Consider the following 27,415-nt stretch of genomic DNA (forward strand, 5'->3'; position numbering starts at 1 on the left):
TTTAAGAGAATTGTTCTATTATACAAATTTTTTTCATTCGTTTTTGGGGGGCGGGTGTACATTTTACGCAGTTTTTAAATTAATTCTTGTATTTTAATCTGTTTCTTTTTAATAGGTCTTTGCATCGCGCTTAGTTATTTTTAATCAAAATGTAATAATGTGTACCTTTTTTTTTTAGACTAAACTCATTCACCGTAAAATGATACTGCCTCACGTCATCATCACCGTCATCATCATGATCATCTTCACCAGTAAGTCCAATTAAGTATTTTATCTCGGGTGGCGAGAAGTGCATCCTCCTAATTTTGTGTGGGACTAAAAGCCCTCTGCCACTAAATAATCACCATTCCCCATGAGAGTCATTTCTCTTCGGTTTCTTGGAATTTAAAACTCATTTCCGAATAATACTAATAATGGCTCTGCACTGATGTGGATGAGGCCCGAGGTGCGTGGGTGTCGGGGAACGAGTGATGAAAGGGGGGCTTGATCGCGGGAGGGGGGCTCAGACGTTCACCCATTCATCCGCCCTGTAATCGGATTGGAGCGGGTCTTTGACGCAAGGTGCTTTTTGAAAGAAACGCTCGCTCAAGTTGTGTGAATCATCCGAATGGAGCCATTGGCACGTCAGATACAACACAAATTGCCTTCAAATCTTAGAAAGGCCATTACGCAAGACTAGTCATTTACGCAAATGAATCAAAGTGTACTTGAATTAGAAGCTTCATTGTTATTATGGCCTCCAAGAATTGTATGATATAGGAATCGAACTACTGCACTCTGCGGAGCAAGTACGTCATTATGTTCAGTCTGACGCAACGTGACGAACAAGGACTGGGGGGGAAATACCCCCCTAACCATCACCCCCATCCAACTTGGCTATGGGTTGCATTAAGAAGTGGCCACGCACACACAACTCTTACAAATATAAATCGAGGAATGAGGATACGGCGCCATCATCAGGACAAGAAGGGGATAGACTGATAGACTCCGAATCCAATGGCAGGTCATAAAATGAATTCAAGATAAGTCTTTTCGAATCATATTTGACGTTTAACATGACTTAAAATAATCTTTTAGGTAGAAGTAAAACAAACATGATCATTTGCTGGTCGCACAAGTATGCATACCCTCAAGTGTGGACAAATTTGGTCAGAACCAATCATGCTTAACGCCTTTGACAATTTATACTGCCTCTGATTAACCACAAATTATAATGTTATTCGATGTTGTATGTAAATTGCTTTGTTGCAGCTGCAGCTGTTGTGAAATGCCCTATAAATATATTTATGTTCTACTAAGGGCCACTGTTGTTTTATTTCAGGATGGTTAAATCAATAAAGAGTTATTGTTTTTAGTTTTTTTTTTGCATTTTAGGTAAGCGCAGTACGTACATACTATATTTTTGCACAAGACCCACGCTTTTAATACCCCTAGGGGGCGCCAGATGCTTAGAAATTGGGCAAGACACCACCCGCCTCAAAAGAAAGAGAAAGGGACAACTCTGTTCACATTGCCTAAGTAAAGTTTTTAATGATTTAAGTTTGATACACATCGGGGTGCTTGTATTGATCGTATTTCTACTTAAAATTAACTACTTGAGCGTCCACACGTCGGCCATATTTGGCGCAAGGAAGAGTCGATCATGAGACGTTCAGGTTTCTCTGTGTGAAGTGGGGGACTGCACTTAAAAAAAAAGTAAGATTATGTTTTTTTTATTGTGTAAAACGTTATTTTCTGTATGATAATGTAAAGTAAGTAGCAGGACAGTGTGTCTTTGACGACGTGTGCGGTCATTTTTGTTTTAGATTGAGTATGTATCTGAGCTGAATCTTAACACCCGAATGTACGAGTTTGAAAGTGAGTACACGAACGCATCGTGATTCCCTCTCTGGCCCTGGTGGCTACTAGCCGGGCTATTGTCGTGCTGGGACAACTCACTGAACCTCGGTCATTTTAAAAGACATTATCATCGGCTTTTCTCGCTTTTTTCGTAAAGCATTCGACCAAAAGTGACGTTTTCCCCGTTCTTTTTCGAAGGACTACCCGAGGGGTCCTTCCAAACGACTTGGAGCTGCTGGCGGAGGAGTTAGTACTCAGCATGGGATGTACAACTAAGATTTAATTGTGCGTCTCCTCTAATTTGGAGCGTGAAAATAACAAAAAAAAGAAGGACAACAAGACGCATGTAGCTGAGTACGACGCTGCTTAGGTCGCTTGGAAAGAGGTAAGATACGAGCCCTGGGGGAACGAAATCTTTGGGAGTGTGGGGCGAGCGAGGCCTGATAGTTTTTTGTGTTACCCGACAGTCGACACACACAAAAGTTGGGGATTGTGTATTTGTGGGAGCACACTAGTTCTGGTTCTTGTTTTGTCCTCCTTCCATCTTCCAAACCTGATTAGGACGAGGTAATACTTGAAATTGTTCCAGTGTCGTTACTAAACTTCCAAAGATCTAAATTGATGTTTGAAATGACACTAGCAAAAGTTTATTGAAGGCCTTCATCTGTTGCAAGACTTTTCCCTGCCCTCTCATAATAAACTTAACCCATTACGTACTGTAGTTTCATTGCAATTGTATATGCATGCAAAGTACGTTTACTGGACTGTATCTCCACTCATTTCTGTGTTTGGACACTCCAGTCCCACGTTAATCTTCCTCCATGTTAATCCCTCTGTGTGTACTGTACAGTCCCACTTGGCTGGATTGCCATGTTATACACACACACACACACACACACACACACACACACACACACACACACACACACACACACACACACACACTGCAATACACAGGACTAGCAGGTGCCACTGACCCGGTGTCATGTACTTTCAACAGGCGGCGTGAAGGCTCCTCTGGGCAGATCATACAAACATTATGGTACTGTGGTTCAATGGAACTAAAAAGATGGATTTACACTGCAGGTCCAAGTGTCCGATTCTGATTTAATCCCTTTAGTCGATCTAGTTCAATGCACTATGCTTACCTTATGTGATTAAATTTACAAAATGATTAACTCCAAAAATGAATGACATGTTACGAGGTTACCTCAAACTTTGATGACGCTATGTTCCATGCAGCTCGAGATCTGTTTCAGGTAACAGGATAAAGAGAAAATGGCTAAATAAGTTAAGTACCCCTTGAGAAGGCTGCTCCATCCCAAAGGGGCAACAAGGGGGTGCTTTGCTTCATTTACGACGTGAAGATGCCTCTGCAGGTGGCCTCGGTGATGTGAAAGGAAGTCCCCTCAGCTAGCTTCCCCCCCCAGCCCTTAAACCACCAGTAGCAGCAACATCCTGCAAAGAGAAGACGCCTCAGAGCGCGTGCCAGATCGCTTCAGTGATGCTCGTCTTGTCGTCTCGCTCGTGTCATCCCCTCGAGGATGTCATCTTAAATTTCAGACAGCGCTGGTTTATCCTCCAATGCAGGATGACTGCTGACCTCATCTTATTTTACTCGGGGGGGGGCATAGCTCCAAAAATCACAGTCCAGTTTGTATCTTAGTTTTAAGGCCATTCTGCTTAAATTTAGTAGAGTAAGTAGACAATACTACTAACTAACTGCTAACTATTTTAGCCTTATGATTCATTTAACCATTGGCTAAACTGTGCAAGCATGTACAGTATATTAATTGCATTGTTCAAAGGTTGACTGGCTGCTCCCAGTTTCGCCGACTGGCGTCTTATCTGATTGGTTGTAAGAGCAAAGTGTTAAGGCTGCCGATGAAACGAGTCCTCGAGCAACCCTTGTTCTTCCTATGCGAGACGGTTGGGCTGTCACAAAGTATATGCTTAACTGTAAATCCGGAAGAAATTGCACAAACTACCGTTTCTTACATACACACTCATCACTAAGAACTTTTAAGTCTTCCAAAATATGCTTGCTTGGTGACTTAGAATGGAAACACGCTGATCTCATGTTTTCCCGTGGCCGCTAAATCCAAACCTCCCCTCACGAAGCGGCAGCGTGTCTCTAATCTGACACAGCATTGCGGTCAATCTGCCGAACATCCAGTCACGTGACCTCGGACAAGTGACATTTGTTTGGAAAACATGCTTGTACACACTATACCTAGGCGTCGTCATGGTTACTGCATTTCTCGTCAAGTCTATCTTGCGTACTTTGATCGGACTTATAAAGTCTCAAATTTGATCAAAGTGGTCTTACGTTTAACTGCCTTGAGCCAACAGATAGTCTGTTTGAAGAAGGAAGCCTAAATATGTCAAACAGATGTGGAAGACTCTATATTCTGTCTGCAGAAGCACCCGTTTCCCCCCCCCCCCTCCTTTCTTTAGTGAAAAATCCACATATAATTGACCCACTTTGAAATGCTTTGGGATTTTCTTTTTTGAACTCCCAAATATATTTAGCAAACATGTAACTATACAACTAATTAAAATGGAACCTCCTGCCTCACAGTTGGGTACACGTTGTGACTAAAAGAAATAGTTTTGTTTGGAATTTGCAAAACAAAAAAAAACAAAAAAAGAACAGGCATTTGAAGTTTGCCACCAGCGTATTTAATCAGCTGCTTCTTGACATCTGGAATGTGTCGGCAAACTTCTTTGCTACTCTGTTGCTTCCAATCCTGCGTTCCCGAGGGTCCAGATTTCATCTAGTCTGAAATCCCAAGACTGATTCGATCATTGGGACAGTCAGCTAAAAACACCAAGAAATGTGGAAGCATGTTTTCATGGTTTTGTTCAGCCGGCTGCAACATCGCGACCAATCTCATTACATTCAAGGAGGCTGTCAGCACTACGCCACACTTGACTGTTTAATACTCGTGGGAAGAGTGAAGGAAGATTACCTCATTTGCTGGGAATCCTTGAAGTTCAGATAAGACAAATGCCGGGGTCTCCGATATCAATGACGAAGGGAAGGGGCAGGGGGGGGGTTGCTTTTATTTTTCTGCTTGTCTTTAAATCTGTGTCGGTGAAACGGCCACAGGCTACAAGGATCTTGTTTCCAGCTCGGGTGGCTGCGCAGCTTTTTGTTTGGGATGTCACGGGAGGTTGCTGGTGGCCTGTGGCAAGCCGCCTTTTTTACACGATATGGACCTCACACTGCTTTGTATGACATTTTCTACTGGCTGCAGTAGATTGACGTGGGCTGAACTATTTCCGTTATCATAATTGAATGTTGTAAAATGTATTTTATTTTTATTGACTTGTATCGTAATTGAATATTGTAAAATATTTGAATTCTCCTGCAGACATTCTAAGCCAATTCCTTCCCTCGTGTGCCCTTCAGGCTTGACGATGGGTTGCGTCCGGAGCAAAGAGGACAAAGGCCCGGAGCTGAAGTACCGGCCAGATAACCCCAACAATGCTCCGGTCAACGCCCACCTAGGCCACTACGGTCCCGAGCCCACACTGATGGGCCAGTCGCCGGCGGCAAAGACGCTCAACAACAGCTACAACAGCCACGCCTCCGCACTCACCCCATTTGGCGGCGCGTCGTCCGCTATGACGCCCTTCGGCGGCGCCTCGACATCCTTCACGTCGGCGGCCGTGAGCAGTCCCTTCCCGGGTGTCGTCACAGGTTGGTTTACGCAAGAATGGAAATTGGAAATTTCACTCAAGCGTGGAGCGAGTTAAAAGGCATCCGCTGCGTATAAATAGCCGACCGACAAGGGTCATAACCGCCCAACGCAGATGCAAAAATAAATACATGACATGAGAAGCAATGCGGCCCCCAAAGAAAATGCTCCGTCCATGCAACGTTGCTTTTTATAGTCTTTGTCGTTGAACTTTGATAGGATCTTCCGGCACTGTGAACGATAGACACACACACACACACACTGCTCGCTGGCTCTCAAGGAGGATAGTAATGTGAGCTGAGGGACTGCCGCCCATCTAATCCTGCCCGCTCAATTTCCTCTTGAAGATAAACATATCTGAGTCGTGTTGTCGCTTTACATTATCGCTCGTCTGACACTCTGACTCTTTTATTACAACGATGACAAAGATCATGTGACCATCACGGCTCACCTGTTTTCTGGGTCACGTGACTTTGGCACCGTGATGTCATTATCGATCGACAGCAAGTAGCAAATGGCCACCCCGAGTTGGATTATGTTGTGCTAGTTCTTCGAGCACAAGCATGTTATTGTCGAGAATCTTTTTGTCTTGACTTCCTCTTTAATGAAAACTAATAATGTTGATAACCACACTCGTCCCTTGCTCTCCATATTGTCTTCAGGCGGCGTCACATTCTTCGTGGCGCTGTACGACTACGAAGCCAGAACGTCAGACGATTTGTCGTTCAAAAAAGGCGATCGCTTCCAAATTATCAACAACACGTGAGTGCCGTCACTATTTTTTTTTTTTAGTAATCCAGACATGCTGCCTGTTTAATCTGGGTTATTTTTTTTTGTATCTTTGGTCTGCTATTAAAGCCGAAATCTGTCTGGGTTATTGGGCTCCTCTGACCGGGCCATCTGTTCTTATCACTTTCACCATGTTCAATACAACTGAGTGATGGATTGTATATTATTCTTATTTACAGCCGTTTGACGTGCTTGATTGCATTCAATTCCTTCTAGGGAAGGCGACTGGTGGGAGGCTCGTTCCATCAACACGGGACAGAAGGGTTACATCCCCAGCAACTACGTGGCCCCTGCCGACTCCATACAAGCCGAAGAGTGAGGACTCCTTTCCGTCTCATCCTCCCTGCCATTTTCAACTCCACCCGCTCGGTCTGAGAAATTCTTTTGCGCGGTTACGCTGTGACAGCCCGTCACGTACGCACGCAGAGGCTCAACAATAGTGCCCTGTGCTGGGATTACACGTTGGTGACGATTCCATGGCTGCTCACAAATTTGGGATTTATAAATATATCAACCCTTGTCCTCATTACAATACATTAAGATCATGTCGATACAGCTTTTACAACCAGCGGCTGAAACCTCATCACCATTGTTTTTCTCGACAGATGGTATTTTGGCAAAATGGGCCGCAAAGACGCCGAGCGGCTTTTATTACTTCCGGGTAACCAGCGAGGGACTTTCTTGGCACGAGAGAGTGAAACAACCAAAGGTGAGATTTTTGTTTTGTTGGTGAGTCAATGTCAAAGCCAACTTCAGTTTTTTTGTGAGTTCTAACACCCTTGTCGCGAAGGTGCCTACTCTCTATCGATCCGTGACTGGGACGAAGTCAAAGGCGACAATGTGAAACACTACAAAATCCGAAAGCTTGACAGCGGCGGCTATTACATCACCACTCGGGCTCAATTTGATACGCTGCAGAAGCTGGTGAAGCACTACACAGGTACAGCATGAGTCATCTGCCGAGTTTTGTTTACGACTCAACCTTTACAAGCGGCAGCCTCTTAACATTATCTCTCTTGCTTTATTCCGACATCAATGCGGCCCTTGTTGAGCCAATGAATTATTCAGCTGCTGGGGATATACTTTGTATGAAATCCTGCTTTTTGCAGGATTTATTTTCTTCCCTCCTGTGATGCTTGAAAGCCCCACTAGAGTTTAAACCCTGTGTGACTACAAAATAGTTTCAACCTTGGCTTCGTTTATATTGCGCTATTCTACTCTATTCTCTAAAGATTTATATTCTAACGCAACGATTTTGCACCGTCACTTCATTCCTGCTCGTTGATGGTGGGAAGAAAAGCAACCGCTTAGTCAACTGCTAATAAATGCAGCATTTGGAGTTAGCTTGCGTCCTTTTTATATGAAAAAAAAACAGTCATCATCAACTGATGTATTGATAAATAGCCAATGGCAGTATTGATTTGCGCTCAACATCACACCTCCTCACATACTACATCTCTCACTAACTGGATCTCCATCTTCCATGTCCGCTCCTGTCCAGAGCACGCCGACGGTTTGTGCTACAGGCTGACGACAGTGTGCCCCACCGTCAAGCCGCAGACTCAGGGACTGGCCAAGGACGCATGGGAGATCCCCAGAGACTCTCTGCGACTGGAAGTCAAGCTAGGCCAGGGCTGCTTTGGAGAAGTCTGGACGGGTAAGGCGCGGCGTGATGAAACGGATTTTTCATCGTAAATTAGCCAAACGGCACTTACAGCGGGAACTTAACCATCCATTTTATAGCTCATGTTTATTTAACGGGGAGGAATGCTTATAGACCTCCCATCGGTTGATTGAGAAACACTGTGAGTTATGGAGCTCAGCAAAGAGCTCGCCTATTTAACGGGGGAAAGCGCTGACAACGGCAGTCCGTTCACGCTAGAAGGCACGCGGGCGTACGCTAATAGCAGGCCGTCCTTCGACTACGCTTCACTTGGCCAGCGTGCATCTTCCTCGCTCACTCCCTCATTAGGCCCGCAGCAAGCCTCGACCTGCAAATGTGCAATCCCAGGAATTCCTTCGCCGACTTCTCTTTTTATTCGCTGTGCTCGTCCCCTCCCCTCCCTGCAGATTATTCCCTTTGTGACTTATTTTTAATTCGACGAATGTTAATCACTGTGTAACCGTCATTCCTCTCGTTATCGTTGCCCTACTTTGTCCTTGTGCGCGTGCGGTGCCGTGTGATTCATTCATGGAGGGTCAGCACTCATGACGGAAGCGCTGGCTCTCCAGACCCGACTCATTGTATGTAAGCAGGGCGTGAGTAAGTGGCTTTTAACCAGGAAGTGCCCGATTATTTTTGGTGACCAAGTTCGTCAGCAGATATGATTTATAGTTTTTGGCACAGTCTTATCTGCATGTTTGTGTCAGTTCAAGCCGTGATTTTTACAAGACCAACATTTTGACTCAGGCACGTGGAACGGCACCACCAAGGTGGCTATCAAGACCCTAAAACCAGGCACCATGTCTCCGGAGGCCTTCCTGCAAGAGGCCCAGATCATGAAGAAGCTGCGGCACGACAAGCTGGTGCCGCTCTATGCCGTGGTGTCCGAAGAGCCCATCTACATCGTCACCGAGTTCATGGGCAAAGGTCAGTCCCAGACTGCTAGGGGTGGACAGTTAATTGAAATGTAATTGTCATTTCAAATCCTGCCTCTGACATTCATAATAATAACAGTTATTATCTCTTCCAGGGAGTCTGCTGGACTTCTTGAAGGAGGGAGATGGCAAATACCTGAAGTTGCCCCAGCTGGTGGACATGGCCGCACAGGTAGATGGCAAAGACCGCTTGCTAAACTGTGAAAACAAAGCAAGTCAGGGTGACTCAAGTGGCCCGCACGGCTCTCCGTGCAGGTCGTCATATTTATTTAATATCCAGCTTGACATCTCTCCACCGCTCCGTGCGCCTCTCATCGTCCTCCGACACTTAGCCGCCTGCGGAGCTTAAGCGCTCCTCATCAGAGATCCACTTAACTCCCACGACGCCGCCGTCGCGTGCTACGATCTGCTTTCACTTTGCTTCGCCACGCTCATCCCTCCCTCCCTCCCTCGCTCGCTCGCTCGGCCAGGTGGAAAAGGAAAATGAAGAGGGAGGGAGGCGCCTCCGAGGGATTTGGCTGACAAAAGATGTTTTGAATTATTTTGAAATGAAAAAGCCTGCATGAACACGATGAGCACGTGGTACACTGCAGATCAGATTTTGAAATCATTTCTCACATTGGAAATAATATGCCATCTTTAAACTTTTATCTGTGCCGCACTGTTTGAAGTAATATTTTAACAATACATTTTCAATATTTTACTTTTAACAATCATTTTGTGCGTTTCTCCGTAGATTGCGGACGGCATGGCCTTCATCGAGCGGATGAACTACATCCACAGGGACCTGCGCGCCGCCAACATTTTGGTCGCTGACAACCTGGTGTGCAAGATCGCCGACTTCGGTTTGGCTCGTCTCATCGAGGACAACGAGTACACGGCCAGGCAAGGTACGTTTGTCTTGCCAACTGCTCAGAGCTGGAAACGTATGAGAACCACCTTCCCAGTTTCTGTTTTCCTTGTCGTCCCAGGCGCCAAATTCCCCATCAAGTGGACGGCACCGGAAGCGGCTCTTTACGGCCGCTTTACTATCAAGTCAGACGTGTGGTCCTTTGGTATACTACTGACTGAACTGGTCACTAAAGGTCGAGTGCCCTATCCAGGTGAGGCTTGACCCCCACACACATGCACACACAGAAATTGCCGTTTGTCTTTTTAATATAAATAGTGTATTGAGATTTAAATGAAAGCAATTGGAATAGACTTTTTTTTTTTTAAATAAAAATAATGCCAAACTACATCACAAAGAAATAATTTGACAAAAGATTTTACAGAGAAATTACGTATAAGTGTCCAATTATATGTCATTTTCTCGGTTAATTTTTGAGTGCTTACTGCACTTAATTCTCCCATCCAGAGTAAAATGATCACTTCAAATCTTAATATCACCAATTCCTGTGTGGCTCTCTGATGGCTGTGACGTTGAAAATGAGGCCTGAGCTTGCAGTGATCACAGAGCCGCCATATGGCCGACCCGACCGCCATCTGGCTCCCGTGGCCTTCCCGGAGCCGCAGCGCAAACCCCTTTCAATGTAATTAATTCAACTTCATGCCGAGGGACTTCCCTTCTATAGTCGTGTTGACACAGCTGCATGAAAACCTATGATTTGTTTGATTTATATCTAAATATGCTGTCGTATCAGGATATCAACTAGCTGTTGATTCGCATCTTAACACCACCGCCGTTGTATTGTCTCCTTTCGGCTTCCCTGGTGTGTGAGATAATAAGGACCTGACCCCACCCCCTCCTAAAGAGTCGTGTGCTCTGGCTCCTGACCTCTCAATAAGCCCCCACCCCCCTCTTGCGAGACATTCTCCCTACGTGTCTTTGAAAAGCATTCTTTTTTTTTTTCAGGTTTCATTTCGTAATTTGCTCTATTAAAGTTTACCCATGTTGTTGCAGATGCCCCTTGCTTGTTTTTGGCAGTTAATCTTTCAGAAGTACTAAACCGCATAGGACAAGCTATGCATTAAATGGCTGTAAACTAGCCCACTTGAAACTCTTTGATGCTACAAATGTGTTTTCATATCCACAACTGATCCACATAAGCTGACGTTTCAAGTACGTCCAACTCGTTTCTTTAAAATGTGAGTAACAAATAAATGCGGAATTGGCTGACCAAACACTCTTTGATAGTAAACCGTGACATCACTCAGTTTCTTTTTTTTTTCTTCCTTCAATTGCTCTTAAGTGTTTACACATGGTTCAAAATGTTTTATTTTTTTCACATTTGATTTCTTTTTAACTATATTCTAAGGAATATTTTTGTAGCAGGCCTAAAAACCCAAATTGTATCAAGACAGACCAGAACCCATTTGTGATGCGTTCTGCAGGGATGGTGAACCGAGAAGTGCTGGAGCAGGTGGAGCGCGGCTACCGCATGCCTTGTCCCCAGGGTTGCCCCGACTCGTTGCACGAAATGATGCGCCACTGCTGGAAGAAGGAGCCAGACGAGCGGCCCACCTTCGAGTACATCCAGTCCTTCCTGGAGGACTACTTCACGGCCACGGAGCCCCAGTACCAGCCGGGGGACAACCTGTAGACTCGCAAGACCTCGCCTCGGTACAAAACAGACTGGCCACGACACTGTGATCAATACCAGAGTAGTTAGTCCTCATTTCACATTGATGGCTATACTTGCAAGATGCAATGATGACGTTTAAACTTTTTTTTTTTTTTTTTACAGAATGACTCTTTTACACATTTTTCCTCTTTTTTTTTTTTATTGTATTTTGCAGAAACAATTCTTTGATATTGGGGAGTCGGAATCTGTTCTGTGTGCAGTAGTTTGTTGTGAATGACAAGTTGGGAATCTTTTTAAAAATCTTTATTTTGAACGGTACAAATGGGGCTTGATGCAAGAATGTGCAGGAAAAAATATTAAAGGGTGGATGAATGAATATTTTTTTTCATTACACTCATGCTTTTTTGTCTTGCTCATGTTTATTTTAATCATGACCAAGTGCAAAAAATTATAGAGACCATATTGACAGTTTTTGTTTGATTTCTGTTAAATAATCAACATTTCTATTTTTATGTTTATAATTTAATACCAGCACCAAGAAAAGGTTTTTTTCAATAATTTTATTTTCTGTTAATTTCTCAACATTTTAGTTATTTTTTTATGTCTACTTTCATTTCATTGTGTGATTTTTTTTTTTTTAATTGTGACCAAATGTAAAAAAAAAAAAAAGTAACATTTCTAATGTGTAAGACATGTCCTCTGACCACGGAGTTCACATTTTTCAGGTATTCAACATTTGTCAATTTTTTTTTATCAGTGTTATTTCACCTCTGCCCAAATAAGAAAACCAGTAACATTTTGCTTTAAATGTTCAAGTTTTTCTGAAGTTGAGGTAGACATTTTCTGTGACTTCAATTTATATTTGTCAATCACTTACACGCCACACTTAAAATTCCATTGTGCTCATGATTTTGTTCATGCTAACTTCACCGTCAACAATGTTGCTAGCCTGTTGCTAGCCTGTAGCTAGCCTATAACCGCCAGACCAGCGGTGCATGATGGGAAAGTTGCGTACGAAAGTAAACGGTTCAGATAAAGATGTGAACTTTTTTTTTATTGTTTTGAATTGAATGTCTTTGTATGTTTGGCTGTGGAGAACCTGATATGCTGATTGCTCCTAAAGGTAGGACTTGAATTAGAGATGGAGAGGGGGGGGAAAGCTAACTAATAGAATTTTTGTACAGAAAAAAAAATAAAAGTTTTACTTGAAAAGTTGAATTTCAGTTTTCTGTGCTGAAATTTGTTCTGCAAATATTAAAATGTAACATTTGGATCTAATGGAAATAGCGTATTATCTTTTAACTGTTTGCCAACTGGTATGTTTAAATTCTGCAACTCGATGGAGCGCTGTGATTGGCCATTTACTCATCCTCGTGGTACCTGTGAAGCAACAACACAAATGTAAAATATTCCCATTTGTTTTCTAAAAATATCCAACCTATTACCTGAACATCTCCTTATACTTGTCCAGGGCCTCCTGGGCCACATACTGGATGAAGCCTGGGTCCTGCGGGTTCAGCTCCCCGGGCACGGAGAAGATGAAAGAGGGAGAGTTGAGGACGTTCACCTCCACTTGGGTCTCCCTTACTGACAGGTTCTTGTCGTGGCTCTTTGGCGCCACCTGCAGAGCAAAACGGAACACCAGAGGTACTGCCCACGCTTCACCTCATTAGCTACACCAATAACATTCATTAATTTGCCCAACGTGGTGATTCATCTCACCCTGGTGATGCGAAAGATGTTTTGAGTGTCCGCCCGTGCCACCCAGCCAAACTCAGCGGCCATGTCGCCCAGCCAACCCAGCGTCTCGCCAGCGTGGCGCCGCACGATAGACAGGACTTCGGCGTATTGCTCCCTGGACACGCCGAGCAGCTGTGAAACCTGTTCAAGCTCCACATGCAGTTCCCTCACGCTGGGACATTCTGCAGAGATGGTCGAGAGCAGACGTCTTTAGCAGCCAGTAGATGTGGAGCTGGGTTGGTGAGTGGTTAGTTGGCGCTTTACCTGCCAGTAAAGTCCCCTGGCAGGCCTCGCACTGGTTCTGCAGTTGCCAGCACTCTGACGACTGCTTACGCAGGTCTTTGCACAACTTTCTGTTCCGCAGGAAGCGTGGGAATGTTCTCTCTGCAATCCAACACAAGGATGGATGTGGACTTTGGCAAATTGGAAGCAGGTATCTAAAATTGTGACACCATTTTTTCTTTTTTTTTTTTTCTAGATGCCATCTCTGGTTCTGTTCAACGCTCACCTCTCTTGTTTTGCTCTTCTTGCGTCCCGCGAAGGCCATCAAATGCTTGTGTCACCACCGCTCCAAACTCCTCCACCACGCTGCGTCCAAAGTCAAAGAAGGAATCCAGCACCTCGTCCAGGCCCACGCCCTGCAGGAAGCCCGAGTCGCGGGCCGGGTCGTCGGGGGCATCCGTGGCACCCGACACCGGGAGCCCGTTTAAGAGAGCCCTGCGGACCGCCCTGTCCAGCCCGTCGCTCATCCTGGAGGCCAGCGCCGCGCTGCTGTTCACCAACGATCCCACCTTGCGGCTCAAGCGGGTGAAGGCGTCTTGGATGTGGACCACTTCGGCGTCGGGGCTTTCCGGGTCCTGGTTCACCAGGATGTCGTCTGCTTCTACGGCCGGTTCGCTGAAGCTGACACGTCTCGACACGAGACGGAAGAAGTTCTCAACCTGGAAGTGGAGATGAAGACAAGGAGTGAGAATACTTTTGCTACAGTCAACGATTCTGAACAACAATTTCTCCTACTTTGGTCTGGAACGTTGCAAAGCCTCTGCGGCAGGTTTTGGTGAAGAATGTTTTACACACGTCCTCCAAACACGGTCTGCACTCGTCCCAATCGGACTGCAAGGAGGCCTTGCATTGCTCCTCGGCCTCCTGCAGCTTCTCCGTCACATCCTGAGCCAATTGAGCCGCACCCTGGTGGAAGAAAGAAACAATGTTTTGGTTTGTGGTTTTCCAACTGAGCTCGCCACAATTCCAGGGCTAGTCCACATATAAATGTTAAATCCATTCTTGTTTATCTTCTTTTTTTGATGGCAGAAGGTACAGTAAGTATGTATCTACCCTTTTCTTGTCACCGCTGCGATTCAGAGACTTCATGAGGTGCTCGTGCTTGCGCTCGTTCCTCCACATCACCTCCTTCATCTGCCCCACGCCATACAAGGCACGCTTCACCTCTTCGCCCACCACCTTCTCACCAGCTTTGGACAATTCTGACAAGACAGAATAGAACCTTCATCAACCTGCATTTGGGGGTAAGTGGAGCAGTGCCTCCTTTGTTGCAGCAAATGCTGTTTTTTGATCATCTTAGGTGGGTGAAGATCCAAGGCCACTTTCAAGTAGCGGCTGGGATACACTTTTGGAAAAATGATCACGTCAAAGCACTGATGCCAAAACAACCACGTCCCCAGATGAATGCCAAATGGTAAGCAGAGCTGCATCAAAGTTGTGCTCATTTAGCTTCTGATGTGCGACACATAACTTGAATGGGTTTTAAACATCACCTGCTAAAGTGTCTCCTGAGGTGCTCCCGTCCTCAGAGACACTGCTGACAAGCAGCCCCAATGACGCCAGCATAATCAGACTGAGCACAACCTTCATTTTGTTGTCTGAAAAACACACAAACACACACAGAGACTCACGTCAATATCGTTCAGAGATAATAGGATTTGAGCTTGTGACCAAATTCCAACACCTGAGGGCGCTCCAGTATGAGGATTAAAAAAAAAAAAAAAAGAAGACCCATCAACAGGTCAAAAAACAGCCAAAGCTAAAGTATTTGTGATTTTGAATTTTTGGAATTAATTGCATGTAATGTGCATTTGTTAGCATAGATTTTCGTATGTTAGTCTTATTCTATCATTATTTTATGAATTATATTTTCTAATTAATATAGAATGATTTTTGGCCGGTCAGTTTTACAATGAATAAAATAGTTATTTAAGTTTTTATTTGGATGATATTTTATTCAAGTTGAGATAATGCAAGATTGGATGTATTTTTATTAGCTCCCATTTTAATTATTTTTAGTTTAACTACAGTTACATTGATTCATGTAGAAACATCTACATTATAAATATTGTACATTTTCCCCCATTTGTATTAATTGAAATTGTCTATAGACAATTTTATTTTTGATCTCCCATATGCATAAACTTTATTTAGTCAAGAACCAGTTGCAATTGAAATGAGTAAAGATGGATAACAAGTTGACGGAAAGATAACTTACCAGTCTGAAGATCCACTCACAGAGTCAAGAAGAACAAAACGCTTTGTGTGGCTGCTTTGGAGCTTGCCAGGTCTATTTGTACTCTTTCCACTAGGAGCGTGATTCATGATCCTATTAGCGTCTTTGCTTTTGCCGTCCATGCTCGTTAATCCTACAGTCGACACTCTGCTGCCAAGCACTGCTTTGTTTACGACACTTTTGCACACAAAAATGAAACGTTCAGAAACTAAAATATACTAAAGGAGTGTGTCGTGGAGTGGGTTCTTTCACACCAAACTCATCCCAGAAGACTCACAGGGCTTCCTCAAAACTGATCAAAGAAAATTATAATTATGTGCATCACAACTAAAGAAGAGGCCAATTGAATTGATCCAGTCGAGAAAGATAGGTGTGTCCCAATACTTTTGTCCACGTCGTGGTTTCTTGACATGACACTTGTTGGCTCTCGAAGCTGATGACAGGATGTAAACAATCTGGTCTGCTCTGTTGGGCTCTTTTGCATCTGGATTGTGGTGATGGGGGTTCTGCCCTATGGGTTCAAGAATGTGCCCTTTCTGCACGCCGTGACCCGCAAAACCAAGTGGTCCTGGCATGGTAATCAGAACCACGTCGGGGTCTGTGGCACCTGGTTCCTATCACTGTGACTGCAGGAGTCTTGTGTTTATGTTATTGCTGGAGGACACGCATGAAAAATTCATAGAGAGCTCAGGGAATCATTTCTTGTCATACCGATAACAGCCAATCTGTGTTGATCTTGATGAGCATACACGATAAAAATAAAAAAAAATGATTGGCCACTTTGGTTTGAGGTTTGTAAGTTATGTACGATATTTACTTTTGAATGTGTATTCTAATTACTAAACGGATTCTCTTTGCAGATGACGGGAATACATTGCTACTTTGAGATAAAGGTTTAATTTGTTCTGTGACCATGACTCAAATCAGTCATCTCTCAAAACATCTTTTCCCATTCAAATGAATTAAAATTCCTTAAACCTACGTTGATGATATTTTATCTTCATTCTTTTATTCTAATATTTCATTTATTGTTTTGTTCACTCTTATATTGCCAGATTTTATTAGAATGTTTGGCTAACCAGTGTGTAAAAGTGACGTCCAACATTTGACTAATTTTACTTTAACTTGATTATAAGTGAAACTAACTTTTCTTTGTTTTGCGACACAAACACACACACACACGCACACACGCACACACACACACACACACACACACACACACACACACACACACACACACACACACACACACACACACACACACACACACACACACACACACACTAGGGGGGTGGGTGCTCACGCAAGACGGTGCAGCCAGATGTGAGAACACGTGGTTTCTTTCTCCAAACAGCCTCGCAGGCTTTTCCAGCACTTCCTCTCTTGTCGCAGCTCTCCTACTCTCCTCTCTTTTCTTGCTAAGCCTTCCTTCCCTCGCACACTTTACAAAAAACAACTTTTTAACTTCTTTTTTTGTGTGTTTGTGTTTGGGGAAAAAAAAGCTGCCTTTTCCTTGAACTTGTCCTGCACTTTTGCAGCATCAAGTTGATGGTGGCGGATGGAACTGTGCATGTGATGGAGTAATTCCTCTACCCAAAGAGCCAAAGCAATGCAGTGAGTCGATGAGAGACAACAAAGAGGTACAATGAAAGGTAAGATTGTTTTTTTTCCATGTGCATACTTATGTACAATGTGTGAGGTGCATTGGAGGTGCCACTTTTGTTTGGCCACACCGTGCGACCTGTGGAATGCGTGGGCACTACTCGCGTCTTACATCTGCTTTCACTTAGTGCACCGTGTGTATGTGTGTGTGTGTGCACGTATGTGTGGAAGACAAAGTGAGACATGCTTGCTATCAGCTATTCTATCATGTTATATCATTGTTAAGTGCCATTATTGGCTTGATGTAACTCTATAAAGTACACATTTGGGTTCTTGGTCAATGGAGGGGCAGTTATGATTGCGCCCCATGAATTCTGCCTAGCAACAAGTGTAACATTTATATATGACTTGGGCAGCAATACTATCAGGCTGACGATTTATTTCCAAGGTCATGAAAAACAAAGCAAAAAGCATGACGAATTATTTTACCCGCATATTTCTTTCACTCCAAAACGCTTGGCAGTAAACTTTGACATGTAATATTACCAGAAGCATAAATTGCAAAATAATTTGGGATCTGTTTGCTCTCACACTGGGCTTGAAAAACAGAATGTAACACAGAGTGCCAGAAAACCGTCTCAGAGAAGTTAATGAACGCACCACAGCTGTGCAACTGTGGATTTTTCTCCAAACATCACATTTATTTCTCATGTTTTCCCCTTCAGACGACTTTGGGGAAGAGGAGGAGGTGCAGTCTTTTGGCTACAAGAGGTTCGGTGAGTATTGTGCGACCCTCACGACACAACACTTCAAAGACAACATTTCGCTTGTCTGGACAGAAAAATCGTATTTTTGGCAGCAGCTGTATTTTTGGATTATAGTTCTTCATTCTTATGATAACATACAGCATCCTGTGTGCTCCTGAAATTGCAACCTGGTCACGGCCAAGAGCACTTTCGGGGGAAAAACCTTGTTAAAAAAAAAACTTGAAGCCAAAAACAACCTATTTACTCAAAGGCTTTCCTATGTAAGGCAAGCAGCGCGAATAGTCCCAGAATGCAATGCAACAAGTGATGCTGATGTTTTATGGTCCTGTTGCAGCTAAAAGAAAAGCATCGAACAAACGCAGGTGCAACACCAGCCGCTCTTCCATTTGGACCCTTTTACTTTTCAATGGTTTTCTCTTAGTGGAAAACCCAAGCATAACAAAATGCATCAGTACAAAACCACACTGAGCACTGCTGCCATTTAAGTCGGATTGCTTCCAAACCACCATGAACAAGAAGTACAGTTGTTTCAAACACGTTTTTTTTCGTGTCTTCTTTAAAGGGCACATATTATGGATGAATTATTTTATTTGTTTTGCTCTTAACTTTTATCCCATTTAATTAATGGACTGAACAAAAATGGTGCCGCAACAATATGTAGACAAACAAAATAACAGCGCAGTTATATGGTCTTCATCTGGGTGGAATGACTAATATTAGTGCAACACTAATGAGATGAGAGACGAGTTTTTGAGATGTTATTATGAAGTTCACGTCTTGGCAGGACACGCCTCCAGTGTAATATGATTTTTACTGCCCCCAGGTGGCCAAAAGCATGCACGCATGAAGGAGCAGCATTCAATTATCCGAGAAAAATGTCTAATTTGGGCTTGACGAAATTATTTCTTAGACATTTACTGTAATTGGCTCGGTTTTATTTCGAAAGCATACAGTCGCTGCCTTGTTCATGTTATGGCTTCTGTCACCTGCGTCTCATTTAGTAATAATCCACGCAGCTATTTATAGCTACGTCTGGTCCCCATTTAGTCTGCTGGATTATTACGAGTCTTGTTGTTTAACAGCATGCCTTTGTAGATTCTTTGCGTGTTTTCGGGAATTTGGACTTTCTGACTCATTGGATGTCATATCAGGTCTAACTGGACGGTAACTTGAGCTATTATCAAAAGGATTTAGCTTAATTCACTTAGTTTTATGTTTAATTTGACAGTAAATTTCAGGCAAGGAATACCTCAAATATTTGCAAATGTATTCAACTTGTTTAAGATTTATTCATTTCAATCTGATACTACAATAACTATGTTGAAAGTAAGGAAATCTTTTTTTTTTCTTCTGGTTTTTAACGGTTGAAAGAAAAATATGAATTCCATGTTATATAAGTCTTAAGTGTTTCGCCAGGAATTCTTGCCCATGTGTGCAGAATTCTTGTTGGTTTTCTTTGGTGTGTGCGAGAGAGAACAAAGGGAGTTTTCACGAGAAGTCCAAAACCTGAGAACTTGCTGAGCCACATCCTGCATTAGAAGTTGATTCAGTGCAAATGTATATACACTGAGAGAAGGAACGGGGATTGGTTCCGAGTAGGTGTTGCGGGTTTCATTCGGGTCCGTGTCTAGGCTTTGCTGTGTCAGCAATGTGCCACAGGGTTGGAAAATGTAACTCAACCATCAGAGAGAGCGGGGGTCTGTTTATATTCTATTTTATATATAGGTTATTCATTTCCGCATGTACGTGAGGCAGGGCAGGGTGAAGGGGTGTCAAGGGACACGGTGGGGGGGCTGCTTTTGTCAGGTTTCCAACTGAGGAATCACATTCCTTGTCGGACTTATTTTTGAGAGCACCACAGTGAGTGGTTCTAATTTACGGCGACTTTATTAGCAGAAAAGAATGCTTTCAGTCTGTTACTTATGACCCCCCCCCCCCCCCCCCCCGCCCCTTCTACATGCACATGTTGAGTTTGTACAGTGCTGCCTTACAAATTTAATTCATTCCGTGATTACACTCGTAGCTCAAATCGGGTTTTTGTATTGAAATGAATGAAAATGACATTAATCCGTTCCAACCTACAAAAAAAGCAACAACCAAAAACTGCTATGAGTTTCGGCTATTATCTCAAGTTATTTTATTTTGTTGTTCAAATGAAACATCACTTCCTGATGGTTTCAATAAAACAAAAAAGATTCAGTTGGTGTCAAATGACTAAGGAAGTGACAGTTATCGGGTCAATCCGGGATTGAGTGACTCAAAAGCCAGACGAGGCGACTGGCCGGAGCCACTGGGAATTGTCCCTGAGGATCATTTAAAATGGGTCAGGGAAAAGCTGTGGAAGTCTACAGCAGGTCACTGCTAGAGAGGAACCCTACAGTGTCAGTCCTGGAAAGTGGTCATCCAATTTTGACACTAAACTCTTGCCTGCATTGGAAAAAAAAAAAAAGGCTTCCCAATTTAGAGTCGCTGGAGCCAATTTTGTGAAAATTGCAATCTTGCAGTAAGAAAAGAGCGTAGAGTCACATTTCTAAGATGCTTTTTGAGGCGTGAAATGTTGCGGGAACAGAGTGGTAGTCAAATCGACATCTGGTAGGGTGTAAGTTTTCATATAATATCTTTTTAATTTATTTTAAGCTAGTTTCTGGGCTGGATCACAAGAAAAACACAAGGACTGTCTAACTCAATTTTATTTGGAATGACATCACAGTAAAAAGACATTGGATTCCACAGATGCCAACATCAATAACGGTCTTTTCAAATGTAACAAAATGCAAAATAGAAAGACGAGTGGCTGCTCGAGGATGGCAGGAGTGGTGATTTTTTTTTTTTTTTTTTTTTTACTTTGGATGAAATTATTGTGTTGTACCGAGACCGTCTCACCTCGTGAGAAATCTCTCGAGTCAGCTCTACTGAGTCAGCCCTCAAGTATTTTGGGACTTGAAGCAAAAAACATGCATGAGGAAAAAAAGAAACATCTCAACATTTTCGTTTATCCTCGGTTTGGGAAGCTTAGCACCACTCGTGTTTGTCTGCTTGTAACTGGAGTGCGTTGACGTGAGGGTGAACACACAGGCCAATGCTGATTTAGCGCCCTTACACCGTAGACCACCCGGAACGTGTGACCACTCTAAAACCAAAGTACACACCACAATTTGAGGAGCAATTCCTGGTTTGGTTGTGATGAACCTGCCTGAAAAAACATGCCACACTTTGTGTATTTAAAACACCCAAACAACACTCCAATAAGAATGGACCATCTTAAGGCAAACATAGAAGAGGAATTTGACATGCTAACAGTTAGCTTCACTCGTCACTTCAGAAATCTTTAAACGGTGCATATTCGAACACAACTGGTGGAGCAACACAAGTAGACAGTAGTAGTTGATGAAGAAGCACTGTTCTTCTTCACTTGCGTGGCTGTTTTCTACTGCCACCTGGTGGTCATGAGAACTCCAGGAGGAGTGAGACTGAAGTGAATTGGAATCATTAAATTATGACCCACGGGCATTTCAATCTTAGCATTTCATTCAAATATTTGTGTTTTTCGACATGTTTATGGTAGTTGTAGTAATCAGTACATTCTCACACCAATACAATGTTTGAATATGGTTTTAAAAAAGCACTTGACAATCAGCGCCTGCTGCTCATCGTAGCATAAACTTTCACTTGGGAGTCTTCCAGTTATCGTTTCGCTTCCCGGTAACTCGTCATCTCACATCATGTGGGGGAAAAAAACAACTTCAAGCAAGGTTGCGCAATCCGCAGACAACTTTGGAAAGTTGTACGACGTCTATTTGGACAAGGCGGAAAGATAATTGCATCCATCCGCGCAGCTTTTGCACTTGTTAGCCTGCCGCTTGTGTTTTTTGAAAAAGAGCCACAAACAAGTGGTGACGCGCTTGTAAGAATGCAGTGAACAGGAGTGAACGCGTTTATTGTGTTTGAGAGCTGTTCGGACTATTTTACTTTCCTCAGTTGACTTGCAAACACAGAAGTCGCAAACCCTTACTTTCCTTGCTTGCTTACAACTGGCGTGATGGAATGAGCTCATTCTGTTTCAAATGAGCCTCATGTGGATACTCCACAGTTAGGAGGGGGCGGGGGGGGTCATCAATCCACATGCAAGTCAGAGTGTGGAGCCGTCCATGTTGTTTGGATCAGAACCACAAAGATTCATATCAGCGCTAGTCCAACGCAGATACACTAAAAGCAGGGTCAGACAACAAACAGAAGTCTGTGCTTCCTAGTACCCCTGGAGGCGACACGTAATATGACCACCAAATAAAAGAAAAAAGGTGTGGCGAGGGGAATTGAGGTCATTTGGGTTTCTACCAGATGTAAGTCTCCCAGATGCTGAATTGTCATACATTTGATTTTTTTTTATCCTGGCATGTGGGTGCAACATGGCGTCAAAGTTGAATGAAAAGCACATGGTCAGGTCTTGACCTAATGTCTTGTATGTGGTTTATAGACGCCTCCGGTTCTTAAGATATGTTTGTATATCTTTCCTGTTTTTGTTCGAATGGTACAGTCTGATCCCCCTTCAAAAAAAGCTGCAGGCGCTCATCTTGTTTACATGCTATGTTAATGTCGTGCTTAAGTGAAGACAACAAAGCACTTGAGGGGCTCTGATGTCGTGCCCCCTCAATGAGGTTCTACGTAAACAAGATGACAGAACGACTGCCCCATGTTACCTCGTCGACGTCTGCAGCTGGGCCCCCTTAGATGGGATGTTTGGACAGATGTAAGGGCCCAGAATCCCCCCACCCCTCGAACCTGGTTGTCCGAGTCCACTCACTGAGTGGGAAGGATGGAATTTCAATTCCACATGGCTGCTGTCGTTGGTTGAGTCCATTGGACAAAAGTACTCACTACTTTTTGTGACTTGACTTTTCATTTTGTTTGGTGTCTTAACTCAACTATCCTTGTCTTGTAGGAATCCAGGAAGGGTCCGAGTGCACAAAGTGTAAAAATGACTGGGCTCTGCGCGCCGCCATCGCGCTGCTCTACGTGCTCTGCACCCTGATCACAATCGCCGTGGCCATCCTCGGTTACAAAGGTCGGTGACTGCAGGGATCATTATACGTCCATTAATTTTCATGTAGTGCTTCTCTTCATTAGGTTATGAAGCCTAACAGAAAGGCAAGGTGCACTTTGGGCCAACTGGTAGCAGATCATAGAGTAGCTAAATAAAGCTCAATGTGTAACGATACTGCGTAAGTGCCGATTGCTATGTGTGAGCTTGTAATGCTTTGGCTCCATAATATCGACCAGATGAGCCTGCAGCGATTTGATTGGTTTAACGAGGCCTGACCAGAGTTTATGGCTGGGTGGTAATTTGTTGTCTGGTAAAGCACACTTTGACTCGTGGGTGTCGGGGATGGTTTGCGAGAATTTTTAATGGCATTTGTGTTGTCTTTTTGCTCATCCACGTGCCTGTATTTCCTCAAAGAAGGGAACCCCGGCATGTACTTTGGTGCCCTCTAGGGGTGAACAGCAATTTTGGATTGGCGTCTGCTTTTGTGCGCATCTGAAGTCAATTCACGACACAGCCTACACTTCTTTTTCTTTTTGTCAGTGGTCCAGAGAATGGACAACGTCGCCGAAGGAATGCAGAAATATGGCGGTAAAATCAACACTGTGGAGACTGACTTAAAGAAACTTGGTGAGTTTGGCCATCACATACTTGTTGGAATTACAGATCCAGAGAGAGGAAGACAAATGACATTTGTCCATGGAACATATGGTACAATCCTTGTCTGCTCACAAATGAATCCCAAGAAAAAAGTTAAACTGTTGATGCTGGCTGACCGGAGGTCTTACGAGGTTGGCTGAAGCGTAATGTTACGCAACTTTGGAGAGGCTCCATTTTATTTTCACCTTTTTACGTTTCCCCTTCAGACTATCAAACGGGTGAGAAGTCGGTCAACGCCACCAGTGACATCAAGACATTTAAATCGGATCTCGAAGCCCTGCAGAGCCAGCTGAACGATATCGCCATCAGGTCCACCCAGAACAGGGACGTGCTGAGTGAACTTCAGCTGACGGGCGACGACACGCAGGACAGTCAAGTCTCCTTGCAGAGTTTGCTAAAGGGCAACGCTGCCTCACTGCGCAGTGTCAACCAGACTTTGACATCCTACGGCGGAGTGATCGGTGACCTGCAGACTAACACGGCCAAACTCCAGTCCGAGATCCAGGGTCAGGTTAAAGAGCAGGGTCGGGCTCAGGTCAGTATCAGCGCGCTGAACATCACGCAAGCCCAGCAGCGCAATGTGCTAAGCTCGCTGCAGAAGACGGTGGAGGACGCGGGGCAAGCGGTGCAAAAACTCAAGAATGACTATCAGACGTTACAGCAGACAGCCAGACAAACCCGTGCAGACACGGTCTGGCTCAAAGAGAAAGTCCAGAATCTTCAGATTATGGCAGCAAACAACTCGGCGTCGACGCGGTCCAACGGCGACGCCTTGGATGATTTGGGGGCTCAGCTTAGCACGCTAGCGAGCCAGATCCAGAACACCTCCATTCTCACTGAAGGACATGAGCAGAACTTGCGGGAACTCATGGACCACCAGAGAGACCACGATAACACCACCTCGTCCAAGTTTGATGTGATGGAAGCGCGCCTTGACAAGCACGAGAGCGACATTGATCGCGTGACGGGCAACGTGAGCTTCGCCGCGCAGCTCCTCGGCACCATCAGCACGGATCTCAACAGCCTGAGGTCGTGCGCCGAGACGGTGATGCGCCACTCTGACGTCCTTGCGGACTTGAACAACAGCGTCGGCGAGGCCAAGGACGAGAGCAGAAACCTGCGCGCCCAGCAGGATGAGCTGGTGGCTCGACTGGACAAAGAAGTCAACAGCTTGGGTTTGGTGATGGAGGAGATGAAAGTGGTGGATAGCAAGCACTCACAACTCATCACCAACTTCACCATCCTCCAGGGTAAGACGGGGTCCTGCAAGGGTGAAATCGGAAAAAGGAGGCATCTTCAGCAGTAGCCATACAACTGAACACATTGCCTATAATTGTTTTTTCAGGTCCACCAGGTCCGAGGGGCCCCAAGGGAGACAAAGGGTCCCGGGGCCCAGTAGGCCAGACAGGCTATAAAGGTGATAAGGGTGACAAGGGGGTACCAGGACTGGTAGGATTTAAAGGAGAGAAAGGTGCTCTTGGCCCACAAGGAGCAATAGGTCCAAAGGGCGCACCTGGCTCACGAGGCCTTCCTGGGGCTAAAGGATCAAGAGGACCCGGGGGTCGACCTGGAACCCCTGGAGACAAAGGCGACCCTGGATCTCAAGGTCTTCCAGGCAGAGATGGACTACCGGGTTTGCAAGGGCCGCAAGGATCACAGGGTCTCAGGGGTGCTGCGGGACCTGCTGGTTTAGAGGGGCCACGTGGGCCTGTTGGACCCATCGGTCCTCCTGGTCCTCCAGGATTACCTGCACCGGTGCCTCCGACTGTTTTGAAGTCACCGAAGCCCACTGCAGCTCCTGAACCAACTGCTAAACTACCAAGCGCAGCAACAAAGCAGGCTCAAATGCCACAGCCTGCCCCCACTTCAGATTCTGGTTGGTCTCACGTTAGCATACCTAAACACTACATTCGTGCTGAAGTATATTGGGAAAGTTACTTTCTACTTCTTATTCATTGTCAAGTAGTTGATCAATCGTAATGATTTGCTTTTAGGTTGTGCAGCAGAGTTTAGGCGGTTTGGAGACAGCTGCTATTACGTCTCTGCTGCCACTCTGAAGGTCAACTACGATGAAGCCAGCACTTTTTGTTCCATTATGGCAGCACATTTGATCATTATTAACAACAATGAAGAACAGGTGAATGCAAGTAGGAGTTATTACTTGGGAGGAATAAAATGGAAAATGTAAACAACGTGGTCCTCCTCAGGTGTTTGTGAAGAACATGGTCACAGGCAAGGGCTTCTTCTGGCTGGGTCTGACTGACAAGGAAGAAGAAAATGTGTGGAAGTGGGTGGATGGAAGCATACCGGTTTTCAAGTAAGTCTTCATTGATGTCAGCCTCATTTTGAAGGAAAAACAAAAAACTAAACCATGTTGTCCATACGCTGGCTCTCAAAGGAAATGGAATCCAGGCCAGCCTGATAACTGGACGCGTGGTCACGAACACGGTGAGGACTGTGCCGGTCTCATCCAAAACGGCAACTGGAATGATTTCTACTGCACCGAGCGCTTGGGCTTCATCTGTGAACGGACCGTCAGTGGTCAGTATCGTCTTTATCGACACGGCTGAGAGGGTTACTTTAAAACTCAAAATGTTTCCTGTTGCTTTATTTCCTCCAGTATCAACTCCGGTTTCGTAGCATCATGGTGGACTGCGTGTGGAACAGTCAAGTTTGTGGGAGACAAATGTGACAACAATGATGAAGGAGAGGACTTTGTTGCAAAAATTGAGTTTCACTTGGAGAGACTAAAAAGCACTTTTTGTGGTGCAAAAGACACACCTACACAGCCCATCTTGGTCTGTATTGATGAGCGAGGACCTCGAGGATGTGTATCATGTAATTCTTTCGTCAATGCAGCCTCCTTATTTGCTATTCATGTCGTTAATCTTTCTTTAATCCGAAGATATACTACAGACACCATAACAGGAACCAGCCATTTAAAAGGGAAGCTCAATGTGAACTGTGCTGCTGTTTTGACAGAAGATTTTTTTTCCCCCTTAACGTACCAGTACGTGAGGCACAAAGACACGATATTCATTGTTATACAGTATATATATGTATATATATATTTTTACAAGATGATTCATTTACCAAATACCAATTATAGCATGTCGGGCGCTTATTAAATACATAATTAGTTTTATATATATATATATATATATAATTGATATTTGCCAATTTGTGTATTATTCAGGGAATACTGTAGTTAAATTAGCGCTCTTGATAATAACAATTCACAACATTCACTGCAATAAAATGTTTTTATGGCTCATTAACTTGATTAGACTGTGGTTGCTAAAACTCTGCACAGATTCTAGCAAAGCTTTTTTTTTCTTGTGCATTTTCACATTCTTGTAAAAACAAAAAAAGCATACCATTAGTTGTTGGCAATACTCTATTTGAAAGTTTCTAAAACATAAATAAATAAACACAAATTCAACCACCAAGGGTCCAGTTTGCTGGAGGACAACCAGTGCCTGGATGACTGAGCATCTACATAGACAAACACAATTTTTAGAATGCATATTTCTTTTATTTTTTTTTTATTTTCATTCTGAATGTATGTCATAAATGACTTAACAGCTGTTAAGCAATTAAGATATTAACGAAGTCAAGAAAATATAATTAAATTA

General features: G+C 44.0%; 3 protein-coding genes across 5 annotated transcripts; 2 read left to right on the forward strand and 1 right to left on the reverse strand.

Annotated features, from left to right (window-relative positions):
- Positions 1 to 197: 197 nt before the first annotated feature.
- Positions 198 to 12,723, forward strand: yes1 (YES proto-oncogene 1, Src family tyrosine kinase). Of its 2 annotated transcripts, none has more exons than XM_085929386.1 (13): positions 198 to 251; positions 2,038 to 2,224; positions 5,255 to 5,545; positions 6,206 to 6,305; positions 6,549 to 6,647; positions 6,938 to 7,041; positions 7,123 to 7,272; positions 7,834 to 7,989; positions 8,743 to 8,922; positions 9,026 to 9,102; positions 9,667 to 9,820; positions 9,902 to 10,033; positions 11,265 to 12,723. In XM_085929386.1, exons 3-13 carry the CDS (start codon positions 5,263 to 5,265, stop codon positions 11,471 to 11,473), a joined length of 1,644 nt encoding a protein of 547 aa, XP_085785512.1. In that variant the 5' UTR covers positions 198 to 251; positions 2,038 to 2,224; positions 5,255 to 5,262; the 3' UTR covers positions 11,474 to 12,723. The 2 variants fall into 2 exon arrangements, with proteins under 2 accessions (XP_085785512.1, XP_085785511.1); XM_085929385.1 differs by lacking the exon at positions 198 to 251 and adding an exon at positions 1,401 to 1,695.
- clul1 (clusterin-like 1 (retinal)) lies at positions 11,777 to 15,067 on the reverse strand. Its single transcript, XM_085929395.1, has 8 exons — positions 14,971 to 15,067; positions 14,531 to 14,679; positions 14,213 to 14,383; positions 13,704 to 14,136; positions 13,460 to 13,579; positions 13,178 to 13,377; positions 12,901 to 13,076; positions 11,777 to 12,835 (listed from the first exon to the last, which is right to left on the reverse strand). Exons 1-8 carry the CDS (start codon positions 15,065 to 15,067, stop codon positions 12,817 to 12,819), a joined length of 1,365 nt encoding a protein of 454 aa, XP_085785521.1. The 3' UTR covers positions 11,777 to 12,816.
- On the forward strand, positions 14,692 to 27,217 carry colec12 (collectin sub-family member 12). 2 transcript variants are annotated; one of them, XM_085929384.1, is made up of 12 exons: positions 14,692 to 14,721; positions 14,778 to 14,891; positions 17,252 to 17,365; positions 18,041 to 18,091; positions 23,022 to 23,144; positions 23,664 to 23,750; positions 23,987 to 25,030; positions 25,126 to 25,656; positions 25,775 to 25,917; positions 25,988 to 26,097; positions 26,179 to 26,321; positions 26,401 to 27,217. In XM_085929384.1, exons 3-12 carry the CDS (start codon positions 17,359 to 17,361, stop codon positions 26,418 to 26,420), a joined length of 2,259 nt encoding a protein of 752 aa, XP_085785510.1. In that variant the 5' UTR covers positions 14,692 to 14,721; positions 14,778 to 14,891; positions 17,252 to 17,358; the 3' UTR covers positions 26,421 to 27,217. The 2 variants fall into 2 exon arrangements, with proteins under 2 accessions (XP_085785510.1, XP_085785509.1); XM_085929383.1 differs by lacking the exons at positions 14,692 to 14,721; positions 14,778 to 14,891; positions 17,252 to 17,365 and having other exon boundaries at positions 18,025 to 18,091.
- The last annotated feature ends 198 nt before the right edge of the window (positions 27,218 to 27,415 follow it).

The sequence above is a fragment of the Syngnathus leptorhynchus genome, chromosome 14 (assembly GCF_054491065.1).
Source record: "Syngnathus leptorhynchus isolate UIUO chromosome 14, UIUO_Slep, whole genome shotgun sequence".
NCBI classification, from domain to species: Eukaryota; Metazoa; Chordata; class Actinopteri; order Syngnathiformes; family Syngnathidae; genus Syngnathus; species Syngnathus leptorhynchus.

Bases quoted from the DNA above. Each gene is read 5' to 3' on its own strand.
- colec12 (XM_085929383.1), top strand. From the start codon at position 18,025: ATGTTTTCCCCTTCAGACGACTTTGGGGAAGAGGAGGAGGTGCAGTCT. The intron at 18,092-23,021 runs GTGAGTATTGTG...CTTGTCTTGTAG, and splicing joins TTTTGGCTACAAGAGGTTCG to GAATCCAGGAAGGGTCCGAG. The intron at 23,145-23,663 runs GTCGGTGACTGC...TCTTTTTGTCAG, and splicing joins GGCCATCCTCGGTTACAAAG to TGGTCCAGAGAATGGACAAC.
- yes1 (XM_085929386.1), top strand. From the start codon at position 5,263: ATGGGTTGCGTCCGGAGCAAAGAGGACAAAGGCCCGGAGCTGAAGTAC. The intron at 7,042-7,122 runs GTGAGATTTTTG...CTTGTCGCGAAG, and splicing joins AGAGAGTGAAACAACCAAAG to GTGCCTACTCTCTATCGATC. The intron at 9,821-9,901 runs GTACGTTTGTCT...TTGTCGTCCCAG, and splicing joins CGAGTACACGGCCAGGCAAG to GCGCCAAATTCCCCATCAAG.
- clul1 (XM_085929395.1), bottom strand. From the start codon at position 15,067: ATGAAGGTTGTGCTCAGTCTGATTATGCTGGCGTCATTGGGGCTGCTT. The intron at 14,384-14,530 runs GTAGATACATAC...TTCTTCCACCAG, and splicing joins GCAGCGGTGACAAGAAAAGG to GGTGCGGCTCAATTGGCTCA. The intron at 13,077-13,177 runs GTGAGATGAATC...TTTGCTCTGCAG, and splicing joins ACATCTTTCGCATCACCAGG to GTGGCGCCAAAGAGCCACGA.